The sequence below is a fragment of the Crinia signifera genome, chromosome 2 (assembly GCF_055691185.1).
Source record: "Crinia signifera chromosome 2, ASM5569118v1, whole genome shotgun sequence".
NCBI lineage: Eukaryota > Metazoa > Chordata > Amphibia > Anura > Myobatrachidae > Crinia > Crinia signifera.
Window position 1 is genome coordinate 383,386,175 of NC_139218.1, and position 14,081 is coordinate 383,400,255.

Genomic DNA, 14,081 nt, shown 5'->3' on the forward strand with positions numbered 1-14,081 from the left:
GAGACTTAAGGCCCACATACGTGCGATCAGGTTTGAATTAGGCCCCTAAAACCTGTAATTGTCCCGAATTACCCCTTTTCATTTAGGATTTGAGATCAGAAGAAGTGTTCTAAATGATGACACTGTATAGGAGATCTCCAGGCTGTATAGTAGATCTCAGGGCATACGCGAGATCTCCTATACAGCCCAGAGCTGGCAGCAACCACAGCCACTGCAAGGTCTGACTCAGATCAAGGCCCAGTGTCTGATGTACTGTATCACAAGCGGAGGTGACCATGGTTTTTCCTGATTCCTCACCCTTTGTACAGGTGACTAAGAGGCTCCATGACGGAGAGTCCACCCTACATGGGAACAGCATGCTGGAGGATCGCCCAACCTCTAACCTGGAGAAGCTCCATTTCATTATCGGGAACGGCATCCTGAGGCCAGCACTACGGTCAGAACCTCAAAGCCCCCCCCTTCTGTGCACACTGTCCCCCTGTACAAACCCTTCTAGGCCACAAGGATTGGGGAATGCAGTTTCTGTAAGAAATTATTAGAAACTATTATTCTGTAGAAATTATTATTGTGTTCATATCTGAAACTATGCTTTGTATCTCAGCCAACAAGCCTGGAACTCCTTCTAGATCTCTTCTGGAACTCTATCGTAGCCAACCGGACAGACTCTGCTTTCTATCCTAGTCAACAGATCAGCCTCTGCTTTCTATCCTAGAAAACAGATCAGCCCCTGCATTCTATCCTAGCCAACAGATCAGCCTCTGCTTTTTATACTAGCCAACAGATCAGCCTCTGCATTCTATCCTAGCCAACAGATCAGCCTCTGCATTCTATCCTAGCCAACAGATCAGCCTCTGCATTCTATCCTAGCCAACAGATCAGCCTCTGCATTCTATCCTAGCCAACAGATCAGCCTCTGCTTTTTATACTAGAAAACAGATCAGCCCCTGCATTCTATCCTAGCCAAAAGATCAGCATCTGCATTCTATCCTAGCCGACAGATCAGCATCTGCATTCTATCCTAGCCGACAGATCAGCCTCTGCATTCTGTCCTAGCCAACAGATCAGCCGCTGCATTCTGTCCTAGCCAACAGATCAGCCTCTGCATTCTATCCTAGCCGACAGATCAGCCTCTGCATTCTATCCTAGCCAACAGATCAGCATTAGCATTGTATCCTAGCCAACAGATCAGCCTCTGCATTCTATCCCAGCCAACAGATCAGCCCCTACATTCTGTCCTAGCCAACAGATCAGCCGCTGCATTCTATCCTAGCCAACAGATCAGCCTCCACATTCTATCCTAGCCAACAGATCAGCCTGTGCATTCTATCCTATCCAACAGATCAGCCTCTGCATTGTATCCTAGCCAACAGATCAGCATCTGCTTTCTATCCTAGCCAACAGATCAGCCTCTGCATTATATCCTAGCCAACAGATCAGCCTACTTTGTATCTTAGGAAAAAGATCAGAATTTGATTTATATGTAACAAATACACAGGCCATTTATTCAAACCTCTATACTTTATTCTGCAGGGATGAAATCTATTGCCAAATCTCCAAGCAGCTCACCCAGAACCCCTCCAAAAGCAGCCATGCTCGTGGCTGGATCCTCATGTCTCTGTGCGTGGGATGCTTCGCCCCCTCGGAGAAGTTTGTCAAGGTCAGTCCATACCCTGTGCTGACAATCTATCCTAAGTTATAGTTATAACAGTGTCTCAGCTTAGTTAAATATTGAAAATTGCCGTGGTAAATAAAACTTGTGCTCATCATCTACATACACAGTAAATGCATCTGTTTTGTAAAGTTAGTCAAAAATCACCCGTCAGTTTGTTAGCGACTGGTACGTGGTAAGCAGGCTGCATTCTGCTAGGTATTGGTTCTTCCACAAGATGACTACAGTACCTCCGTTGTGTCTTCCCCAAATGGCAGCCTTGGTTGTGCTCACTGGATAGGTCCCCTATATTGCATCTTTGCTATGCACTGGATCTACAGTACCTTTCTGTATTTTTATTCCAGTACCTGAGAAACTTTATCAATGGTGGCCCCCCGGGGTATGCCCCTTACTGTGAAGAGCGCCTGAGAAGGACATTCGCTAATGGTACCAGGACGCAGCCCCCCAGCTGGCTGGAGCTTCAGGTAAACTTAAAACGGACCAAACAAAAGAGGTGTATTACTGAAATATTGTTTTATTTAGTTATTAAAAACTATTTGTAAGCACCATCTTCTAAACAATTACAAAACATCATATCGTTGTTTTGGAATGATGCTTTGTTAAAATGTTATTGTCGATAAAGTTCAGCAGGTCTTCACAGGGATGAAGCACTGTCTTCAGGTTTGGACTTGGTTAATTTGCATAACTGAGAGCCAAGATTTCACGTTATGGTCTTAATTTACATATATGCACCCACGTTTCCCTGTCTTCACTCAAGGCCACCAAGTCAAAGAAGCCAATCATGCTCCCAGTGACCTTCATGGACGGGACAACGAAGACCCTCCTCACTGACTCGGCCACCACAGCCAAGGAGCTCTGCAACTCACTGGCCGACAAAATCAGCCTGAAAGATAGATTTGGGTTCTCGTTATACATAGCGCTGTTTGATAAGGTACTAAGCAGCTTTGTAGTTGTTCATGATGGAAGCATTTCTTCTCCTGATCCATCTGTAGATTTAAAGATGTATCGATCCTTGGTGAGAGATCAAGTAGATAGAGGCGGGTGGGCAGGAACTTTATCTCTAACTGCCACTTTTTTAAACTCATGGCAGTTAGATGCTTTTTGATTGGTACTTTATCTCTCTCCAGAGTTTTGGCAGATACGTTCATTGATACATACAGTATACATTCATTGTTTGATCTCTTCTATCTCAAAATGTCCTCACAATTTTGTACTGTATGTTGCGTATGGTCCGTAATGTCTAAGGCGTCTGTGATCTCTTCTCATGTGCGTCTTGCTTGGGTGCCGCCAGGTCTCCTCACTGGGCAGCGGGAATGACCATGTGATGGACGCCGTATCTCAGTGCGAGCAGTATGCCAAGGAGCAGGGGGCTCAGGAGAGGAACGCACCCTGGAGACTCTTCTTCAGGAAGGAGATCTTCACCCCATGGCACAACCCAACGGAGGACAACGTAGCAACCAACCTCATCTACCAGCAGATTGTCAGGGGTGTGAAGTTTGGAGAGTACAGATGTGACAAGGTGGCTGCAGATTTTTATCACACTCAGATCTTATATCTTTTTCCACTACCTTTTTGTGGTGTTTAATGTTAGTTGTGTCATTGTTTGTGTCACCTTATGCAAATGACTAAATAGCACCATAAGTCCTTGGCGCAATAATGTTCCATCACAGGGAAGGACAATTTGCACGTAGATTCCATCTGTATTAAACTTTGATAAATAGATACTGTAGATAGTGTTCACACTTTCCTTTATACTCATTCTCCTATCTATCTTTGGCAGGAGGAGGATCTGGCGGAGCTGGCGTCCCAGCAGTATTACGTTGACTATGGTTCCGAGCTGATAATGGAGAGATTACTAAATCTTATCCCTTCCTACGTACCAGACCGAGAGATCACGCCCTCCAAAAACGTGGAGAAATGGGCTCAGTTAATAATTGCTGCACATAAAAAGGTATTCCAGGCCAACGGCCATCTGACTGTTAGGTTGAATGTGTGTTTTACGTGTATGGGGGGTGTTGGTATACTAAGACCCTTTCTGTGCAGCATTTGGTTATTGCCGGAGACACGCAACCAGGAATGAGGAGGAATCAGTCAGGGAAGGTGGCTGTTTAGACAATATGGCGTCACTACATCCTAACTTCCGGTCATTGGCAGGCCCCATTATTGCTAGGGGCATAAACCCTGAATTTCTGGGCATGGGGGAGATTCAGAGAACAGTCTGGTATCACTAGTGCGCTACAGTATATGTGTACAGGAAATCACTGCGTGGCTGGCTCATGTACACCTCTCTTTCCTCTCCAGGGTATTTACGCCCTAAGGCGATCGGACGCCCAGAAGGTCAAGGAGAACGTGGTGGATTTTGCTCGATTCAAGTGGCCTTTGCTATTCTCCAGGTTTTATGAGGCCTTCAAGTTTTCAGGTAAATTTCTGTCAGATATACAGTCGGTGATTAGATTATACTGCCTTTCCTGGAATATGACCTATGATACAGTGTATACTAAGTCCAATATCATGGACTCATGGTGGAGGCAGCCATTTTGTGGCAGAGGCAATGTATTAACGAGAGCCTATTTTTTCTCTATAACTAGTGACTTCATGCCAACTCATAATTGTCTATACTCCTGGATCTCAAAGTGTTCTTCCACACTCCCATGGGGGCAATCAGTCTTTATGACCTGATTTGTGGCATTACACAGTGTGGTGAAGGGGGCTAGGTGATGCTTCCCCACAGTAACCCTCCACTTCTACCAGAGAAGAGGAAATAAATGTATCTACCTCAGGCTCAGTGATGTCACTGGTTTCGAGTGACAACATTGGGTCAACCCACAAAATGGCTGCCTTCACTTACGTAAAAGACAAGGTAGTTTGTTGAGGCCCAAAGCCTTAAAAGATAATAGGTGGAGAAGGTGGCTGTCTCCAGCACTGACTGACTGAGGTATCTTATATGTTACTCAGTAATGAGCCTTGTGTAATAATTAAAGTAGTGCCCAAGCCAGAATTAATTTTTTTTAAATATATAATGTATAATTAATTATTACATTAACATCTTAGTATCCCAGAGATATTTGAACTCCAATCGTAGACACGATGGGGTAAATTTACTAAAGCTTCTGAAAATATATATAGCACATGTTACTGTGACAGGGAGGGCCCTCTCAGCTCTGGGCCCTATAGCAGCTGCACCCCATGCACCTATGGTAGTTACACCTCTATATTTAACACATAAGAGATGGTGGGCAGAAAGGGGGACGGGACAGGTGCTGGGCAGCAAGAGGAAGGCAAATACTGGGCAGGGAGGGGGGCAGATACTGGGCAGAGAGAGGGGGACAGATGGTGGGCAGGGAGAGGGGGCAGACACAGGGCAGGGAGAGGGGGACAGATGATGGGCAGGGAGAGGAAGGCAGACACTGAGCAGAGAGGGGAGGGACAAATGATGGGCAGAGAAAAAAAGAGAGGGAGAATCTGCAGGGAGAGGCAGGAGCTACAGAGAGGGCAGAGTGTATATTCACAGAGGAAGCCATGGCATGCTGTGAGATCCATTCCTCTGTCCTTCAGGGATCAAAGGAGCATTTGATATGCTCCTTCAATCAGGGGTTCCTTTAATCAGCATGTGCCGAGCTCCTCCAATCACAGCTATCCTGACCACTGATGCTGAGATGAGGAGGAGGGTCTCGGCACCGCAGTGAGTGAGGTGCAGGAACTTCCCCTGCTGCTGCTTATTACATCAGAATCCGATGTAAAGGCCCATACAGACACTACGATGTGTCACATCTTAACTACCATCGTTCATTTTCACCCTTGAAGTGAAAATGAACGACCTCAGCATTGCAGTGATCGCTGGTGCACGACGGATGAGAAACGACCACAAACGATGCAGGTCCTTTTTCTATTGAAAAAACAAACAATGTTAACGACCATAGCCAAATTGACCTGCATGCATTGACGATAGCTATGGTCTTTAACGACCCACGGGTACGCGCATCGTTTGTAGTCGTCCATCATTCACAGCATAAACACTAGACGATGTTGAAAGATTCACCTCCTGAACGACCCTGAACGAAGTCGTTCTGAGTTGTTCAGGAGGTGATTTATAATGGGGTCGTTCATCATCATTAAGGCATCATCGTAGTGTCTGTATGGGCCTTAAGTCCTCTCTCCCCTTTGCTGCCGGCGCTGCTGTCTGCGTGTATAGTACTGTGCGATGTGATGTGATGTCCATATTAAGTGCACAGGAGTGCTTATACAATGAAATATCGCATGGGATCGCATGGCACCAAATGCGATGTGATGCGATATTGTATTGTACATGCACCAATGTGATGAGATGTGATGGGTGCTTACTATGAGATCACCTATGGCATTATTTTGCGTCCCCCCCATATCCACGCCACCTTGAAGCATTACTTTACATGTATTCCGCGTCCCCTCGCCACGCTTCAGGCTCGGTGGCTCGCTGCGCTCGCAACACTATATAAAGTCAACTCCACGCCGACGTGGATAGTGGGGGTATTAAAATGTCGGAGGACGCGTTCCGTCGCCCCTCGCGGGGCTCTCTGCGCTCGACATCCATAGATGCAGTGATAAATACATAGAATTCGCAATGCAGGAAATGATTGGTGAATACAGTGTCCTCTACCTTCTGTCTGATTCAGGACCAAGTCTGCCCAAGAACGATGTGATCGTGGCTGTTAACTGGACCGGGGTCTATTTTGTGGATGAGCAGGAGCAGGTTCTCCTAGAATTGTCCTTCCCGGAGATCATGGCTGTGTCCAGTAGCAGGTACCTGGGTCCACTGGCAGAGGGATGTGGAGCGGGGAAGTTCTGTCTTCCACCCGAGGAACAGGGAGCCAGTACAAGTCACTCATTGGGGGTGGCAGATCCTATTGGGGGGGGGCGCGGGGGGGACGCTGCAGCCACAAATAACCATGAAGGTAGTTGCACGGGTAGAACAGCCTGATGGAGTCAGCAGACAGTGGTGAGATGCTGGGAAAGTCACAGTAGCTCTCAGTGGTCCTGGACCCATTAGGCCCATTGGGCATCATTCTGACGCACAGGCAATTGGCTGCAGTTGCGCGGGAAGTGGTGCTACCCACTGATATTAGCCAGCCCTGCGACCGCCATTTGTATCTACGTATGCACCGGCCCTATGCTAGGCGCAAGAGATCCATTGGAAACAGGCTCCCCTAGTCCATATGCTCAATGCAGAATAATGTGGGGTTATAGAGACACTCGTATGACACTCACATAAGGCATGGCGCTTCTGTTCACTCTCATTGTCGCTGCTCCAAAATGCCCAATTTCACAGAAAGACATCCAACCAGGTCTTCTCCCTCTCAGAATATGGCCTACACATAGATATATACAGAAATGTGCTTCTGCGCCGAATAAACTCTCCATTTGTGACCATGCACAGAGATCTGTGTGACTCATTATATGTGCCAACAGAGGGGCAGGCGGAGACAGAGGACTGGTAGCATGTATAGTACAAAGGCAAGGGCCCTTACTAACAATAGGTGGCATAATTATTGTAATGCCAGTGTCTTTATGTGTGTGATGTTTATTCAGAATCTGTCCTGTGCCTGTCCCCTTACCTCCTCTCACTGCTCTCTGTCCTGTGCCTGTCCCCCTTACCTCCTCTCACTGCTCTTTGTCCTGTCCCCCTTACCTCCTCTCACTGCTCTCTGTCCTGTCCCCCTTACCTCCTCTCACTGCTCTCTGTCCTGTCCCCCTTACCTCCTCTCACTGCTCTCTGTCCTGTCCCCCTTACCTCCTCTCACTACTCTCTGTCCTGTGTCTGTCCCCCTTACCTGCTCTCACTGCTCTCTGTCCTGTGCCCCTTACCTCCTCTCACTACTCTCTGTCCTGTGTCTGTCCCCCTTACCTGCTCTCACTGCTCTCTGTCCTGTCCCCCTTACCTCCTCTCACTGCTCTGTCCTGTGCCTGTCCCCCTTACCTCCTCTCACTGCTCTCTGTCCTGTCCCCCTTACCTCCTCTCACTACTCTCTGTCCTGTGTCTGTCCCCCTTACCTGCTCTCACTGCTCTCTGTCCTGTGCCTGTCCACCTGACCTCCTCTCACTGCTCTCTGTCCTGTGCCTGTCCACCTGACCTCCTCTCACTGCTCTCTGTCCTGTGCCTGTCCACCTGACCTCCTCTCACTGCTCTCTGTCCTGTGCCCCTTACCTCCTCTCACTGCTCTCTGTCCTGTGCCCCTTACCTCCTCTCACTGCTCTCTGTCCTGTGCCTGTCCACCTGACCTCCTCTCACTGCTCTCTGTCCTGTGCCTGTCCAACTGACCTCCTCTCACTGCTCTCTGTCCTGTGCCCCTTACCTCCTCTCACTGCTCTCTGTCCTGTGTCTGTCCCCCTTACCTCCTCTCACTGCTCTCTGTTCTGTGCCTATTCCCCTTACCTCCTCTCACTGCTCTCTGTCCTGTGCCTGTCCCCTTACCTCCTCTCACTGCTCTCTGTCCTGTGCCTGTCCCCCTTACCTCCTCTCACTGCTCTTTGTCCTGTCCCCCTTACCTCCTCTCACTGCTCTCTGTCCTGTCCCCCTTACCTCCTCTCACTGCTCTCTGTCCTGTCCCCCTTACCTCCTCTCACTGCTCTCTGTCCTGTCCCCCTTACCTCCTCTCACTACTCTCTGTCCTGTGTCTGTCCCCCTTACCTGCTCTCACTGCTCTCTGTCCTGTGCCCCTTACCTCCTCTCACTACTCTCTGTCCTGTGTCTGTCCCCCTTACCTGCTCTCACTGCTCTCTGTCCTGTCCCCCTTACCTCCTCTCACTGCTCTGTCCTGTGCCTGTCCCCCTTACCTCCTCTCACTGCTCTCTGTCCTGTCCCCCTTACCTCCTCTCACTACTCTCTGTCCTGTGTCTGTCCCCCTTACCTGCTCTCACTGCTCTCTGTCCTGTGCCTGTCCACCTGACCTCCTCTCACTGCTCTCTGTCCTGTGCCTGTCCACCTGACCTCCTCTCACTGCTCTCTGTCCTGTGCCTGTCCACCTGACCTCCTCTCACTGCTCTCTGTCCTGTGCCCCTTACCTCCTCTCACTGCTCTCTGTCCTGTGCCCCTTACCTCCTCTCACTGCTCTCTGTCCTGTGCCTGTCCACCTGACCTCCTCTCACTGCTCTCTGTCCTGTGCCTGTCCAACTGACCTCCTCTCACTGCTCTCTGTCCTGTGCCCCTTACCTCCTCTCACTGCTCTCTGTCCTGTGTCTGTCCCCCTTACCTCCTCTCACTGCTCTCTGTTCTGTGCCTATTCCCCTTACCTCCTCTCACTGCTCTCTGTCCTGTGCCTGTCCAACTGACCTCCTCTCACTGCTCTCTGTCCTGTGCCCCTTACCTCTTCTCACTGCTCTCTGTCCTGTGCCCCTTACCTCCTCTCACTGCTCTCTGTCCTGTGCCCCTTACCTCCTCTCACTGCTCTCTGTCCTGTGTCTGTCCCCCTTACCTCCTCTCACTGCTCTCTGTTCTGTGCCTACCCCCCTTACCTCCTCTCACTGCTCTCTGTCCTGTGCCTGTCCAACTGACCTCCTCTCACTGCTCTCTGTCCTGTGTCCCTTACCTCTTCTCACTGCTCTCTGTCCTGTGCCCCTTACCTCCTCTCACTGCTCTCTGTTCTGTGCCTATCCCCCTTACCTCCACTCACTGCTCTCTGTCCTGTGCCTGTCCACCTGACCTCCTCTCACTGCTCTCTGTCCTGTGCCTGTCCACCTGACCTCCTCTCACTGCTCTCTGTCCTGTGCCCCTTACCTCCTCTCACTGCTCTCTGTCCTGTGCCTGTCCCCCTTACCTCCTCTCACTGCTCTCTGTCCTGTCCCCCTTACCTCCTCTCACTGCTCTCTGTCCTGTGCCTGTCCCCCTTAGCTCCTGACACTGCTCTCTGTCCTGTGTCTGTCCCCCTTACCTCCTCTCACTGCTCTCTGTCCTGTCCCCCTTACCTCCTCTCACTGCTCTGTCCTGTGCCTGTCCCCTCTACCTCCTCTCACTGCTCTCTGTCCCGTCCCCCTTACCCCCTCTCACTGCTCTCTGTCCTGTATCTCCTTACCTCCTCTCACTGCTCTCTGTCCTGCGCCTGTCCCCCTTACCTCCTCTCACTGCTCTCTGTCCTGTGTCTGTCCCCCTTACCTCCTCTCACTGCTCTCTGTCCTGTCCCCCTGACTTCCTCTCACTGCTCTCTGTCATGTGCCTGTCCCCCTTACCTACTCTCACTGCTATCTGTCCTGTGCCTGTCCCCCTTACCTCCTCTCACTGCTCTCTGTCCTGTCCCCCTTACCTCCTCTCACTGCTCTCTGTCCTGTCCCCCTGACTTCCTCTCACTGCTCTCTGTCATGTGCCTGTCCCCCTTACCTCCTCTCACTGCTATCTGTCCTGTGCCTGTCCAACTGACCTCCTCTCACTGCTCTCTGTCCTGTCCCCCTTACCTCCTCTCACTGCTCTCTGTCCTGTCCCCCTGACTTCCTCTCACTGCTCTCTGTCATGTGCCTGTCCCCCTTACCCCCTCTCACTGCTATCTGTCCTGTGCCTGTCCCCCTTACCTCCTCTCACTGCTCTCTGTGCCATTGCAGGGGCGGTAAGCTGCAGGGGCAGAGTTTCACCCTGGCCACCATTAAGGGAGATGAGTACACGTTCACTTCCAATAATGCAGAAGACATCAGGGACCTGGTGGTGACCTTCCTGGAAGGACTGAGGAAAAGATCTAAATATGTGGTAGCTCTGCAGGACAACGCTAACCCTGGTAAGACTGGGCCTGGGCTGTTTATTATTTATTCATTGCTAATTAGTCTGGTTGATGGGGTTGGGTACTGGAAGCGGACACCTCATAGGCAAGTGTTCTAACCCTCTCCCCTTACCCTCCCTCCCATGCAGCCTAACCCTCCCTCCCACGCAGCGTAACCCTCCCTCCCACGCAGCCTAACCCTCCCTCCCATGCAGCCTAACCCTCCCTCCCACGCAGCCTAACCCCCCCTCCCACGCAGCGTAACCCTCCCTCCCACGCAGCCTAACCCTCCCTCCCACGCAGCCTAACCCTCCCTTCCCTGCAGCCTAACCCTCCCTTCCCCGCAGCCTAACCCTCCCTTCCCCGCAGCCTAACCCTCCCACGCAGCCTAACCCTCCCTTCCCTGCAGCCTAACCTGTCCAACCCTGCCTACATATGGTAAACATGCAGCCCTGCGGAAACCTATGGTGCCTTATCTGCCATAGAACCCTGTTAAGACATATTGAGAAGTCTGCCACAGACCAACTTTTTTTTAAAGTGGAATTAAGATATAAAAACCATCTCAGTGATGCACCAACCTCCTGAAATATTCTGACATACAGCTTTTGTTCAGAAAGATACTTTCACTAATGGTCTATCTATGTACTAAGCCTTGAAGAGTGACACATTGGAGGGAGATATAGTACCAGACACGCCTAACTGCCCTGTTACAGACTGTTTGAAACATGACAGTTAGGGGCTAATTGCTAGCTGGTTTATCGTTCTACGGTTTAGTACATAGATGTCATAAGCTTTTAGAGCATACCATCTCTATACATTGGAGCACTCGCTCAGCTGTCACAGGGCGGGCTTTCTGCAGTGTTGGTCCTGCAATCTGATTACTTGGAGTGCGTCTTACCGATATACCGCAGCTGGATACCTCACATCATCAAGATTTATCAAACAAAATCGGGTGCCCCACCCCCCCGGAAGGGTGGGCAAGCCTCTTGCATTCAGCTGGCTCCCCCCGCAACCCCCTCCTCCACCGGTGAAATATCAGTATTCGCGTCTCTTTAAGGAGGGGCCAAAATTAGGCAAATAGTGTCATGTTAGCCACTCCCCCTTCCCAGAAGAGCCACGAATACCGGCATTTGCTGTTCTGGGGCGGGGCTTGTGGACATCAAGCTCTGGTCCCACCCCTAGAAATGATGCAGAGAGTCTCCTCTCTGGGCTTCTCCTGGAGAGGAGACGTGTAAAGTAGGCAACCCTGCATCCTCTCTAGGGATAGTAGCATCTCCTGACCCTCTTGGACCCACCCATACCAGAAAGCGTTTGCCCCTCACTGTGACGTCTGTGGTACTTACAACGGGGGTCTTTATCCATTGTGCGTTATTTGCCATTGAACCGTATTGACCCAGAATAGACTCAACTTTATTACTTCTGACTTTGCAGCAAGGAGCTTCAATTTTATTTTACAAGGTCTCAAAATGGCCGCTCCGTTGTATATGACTGGAACAGTTTCAGTATGCCAATATCAGAATTCTACTCAATAAATCAGCAAAATCTCAATAATCCTGTGGATCTGTCTTTCTTACATTTGTGTTAGGCCATCATTTACAATGAGGAACCGGGAATGGCTCTCTTTATTATTCAATTGATTGCATATTCCTATGGTTTCTGTTAATGCAGCAGGAGAAAATTCCGGATTCCTCAGTTTTCTGAAAGGAGACCTGATCCTCCTGGACCAGGACACCGGGGAAACGATAATGAATTCCGGCTGGGCTCATGGCTACAATGAGAGGAGCAAACAGAAAGGGGACTTCCCTACGGAGATCGTGTACGTCATGCCGACCGTCACAAAGCCTCCCATGGAGATCGTGGTAGGTTCCTTCATTCGAAGGCCACATGGTGGTTCCCACGATGAGCTTAGATGCTTTGGTGGACATTTTGGTTGGGAGAGTTAGATGGAGATTTATCAAAACTTTGAGGGTTCAAACCTTGGAGAGAGATATAGTGGGGAGATATAAAGGAGCAGCCAATCAGCTCCTAACTGCCACATAACTGGATGGGTTTGAAAAATGCTAGTTAGGGGGTAGTTGTCCGGTACTTTATCTCCATCCACTTTATTCAAGACAGTACATAGACCCCATGTAACAGAGGGTTAGGATGAGAGTTGGCTGGGTGTGATGAAGAAGTCAGACTTGTGAGCCCATTTTGTAGAGAGGGCGAGTCTCAGAGGGAGAGAATTCCAGAGGCAAGGAGCAGCACTGGCAACATCTCTGAAGCAAGACTGGTAGAAAGTAATCAATTGGCCGGAGAGGCGGCGTGGATTAGTGGAGCCAAGAGGACAGGCAGAAATGTAAAGGGAGATGAGGTTGGAGATGTAAATGGGAGAGGAATGGGTGAGGGCTTTGTATGTGAATGTGAGAAGCATGAATTGAATATATAAGGGGGCCAGTGTAGGGCTTGCAGGCTAGGGGAGGCAGACATATTGTGGTTGTCTATGTGATATAGTACCGCTGATACTGTGAGAGGTATTACCTGCAACTTTTCTTTTGTCTCACCTTGTGGCATTCGCCAGGCGTTAGTTACAATGACGCCAGACCAGAAGCAGGATGTAGTGCGGACAGTCCAGCTGGCCACGTCGGAGCATGAGGAAAAGGTCAAGCCGTACACACTGGAGGACTTCTCCTACGACTACTTCAGGTTGGGGAATGGTGTATTTACTGCATCTTCTTCTACATTTACATCTGTATGCAGTGGACCTCCCTCCTTGCTTCCTGCACCCGGCGCCATCTTCCCAGTGATAATCAGAAAGATAGCAAAGGCTCCAGCACTGTGCTAGAGTTTTTATTTTCTATGCACGTCGCCATCTTTCAGAAGACATCACTGGAAAGATGGCGCTGCCAGCACACTGCAATATGGGAAAGGGACCAATCGCTGGCACCAGCGGGGTGTAATCTGGGTGCAAGGTGTCTGATGCGTGGACCGGAGACCCAGGTGCACTGCACACCCTGCCCCCATTATAGATATGCCTATGGATGAGATCAGTAGCAAGAATATTTGAAAACACAATAGAACAGGGTCCTCGAGGCGCACGCTTTTAAGGATAGCCATACAGCTAAGTATATTAGTACCTCAGTTATTTTAATTTATCCACCTGTGCTCAAGCATGGATAGAACCTAAATGTAGACTGTCAGTTTATTTTGAGGAACGAGGTTAGGAAACACTGCTAGAGGCGATAGCTATTCATCTGTCTTCTGATTGGACACATTACGCCCAGTGTGGACCCTATGTGGGTTATAATAGGACAGTGGAACCATGTGACATAGGTGCAGATTTATTAAGCTCGGTGAAGTGATAAACTGTCTGGTTTTTAAGAACGGCCAATCAGCTTCTAACTGTGAAGTTACAGGCTTGGTTTGAAAAATGACAGGTAGGAGCTGATTGGCCGGTAATAAAAAAGCAGACACTTTGGGGGAAATTTACTAAAGGAAATTTGTAAAAAAAATAGGTGTATTTGTATCCAAAGAAACACTTATTTTTCACATTTACTATCCCGAAAATACGGCAATTCGTATTCGTATTGATAGCACATCAATACGAATACGAATTGCCGTATTTTTGGGATAGTAAATGTCAAAAATAAGTGTATTTCTGGATACAAATACACCTATTTTTTTTACAAATTTCCTTTAGTAAATTTCCCCCTTTA

At 49.3% G+C, this 14,081-nt stretch overlaps 1 protein-coding gene across 7 annotated transcripts in view; it reads left to right on the forward strand.

Moving 5' to 3' along the window:
- Positions 1–14,081, forward strand: part of MYO7A (myosin VIIA) — a 136,955-nt gene that overhangs the window by 104,973 nt on the left and 17,901 nt on the right. For all 7 annotated transcript variants that reach the window (XM_083170196.1, XM_083170190.1, XM_083170192.1 and 4 more), the window contains 11 exons: positions 309–436; positions 1,531–1,657; positions 2,014–2,133; positions 2,427–2,600; positions 2,961–3,188; positions 3,450–3,620; positions 3,971–4,088; positions 6,322–6,448; positions 10,235–10,404; positions 12,055–12,245; positions 12,947–13,071. In XM_083170196.1, the coding sequence (XP_083026322.1) occupies positions 309–436; positions 1,531–1,657; positions 2,014–2,133; positions 2,427–2,600; positions 2,961–3,188; positions 3,450–3,620; positions 3,971–4,088; positions 6,322–6,448; positions 10,235–10,404; positions 12,055–12,245; positions 12,947–13,071 (1,679 nt within the window). The remainder of the gene's footprint in view (positions 1–308; positions 437–1,530; positions 1,658–2,013; positions 2,134–2,426; positions 2,601–2,960; positions 3,189–3,449; positions 3,621–3,970; positions 4,089–6,321; positions 6,449–10,234; positions 10,405–12,054; positions 12,246–12,946; positions 13,072–14,081) is intronic.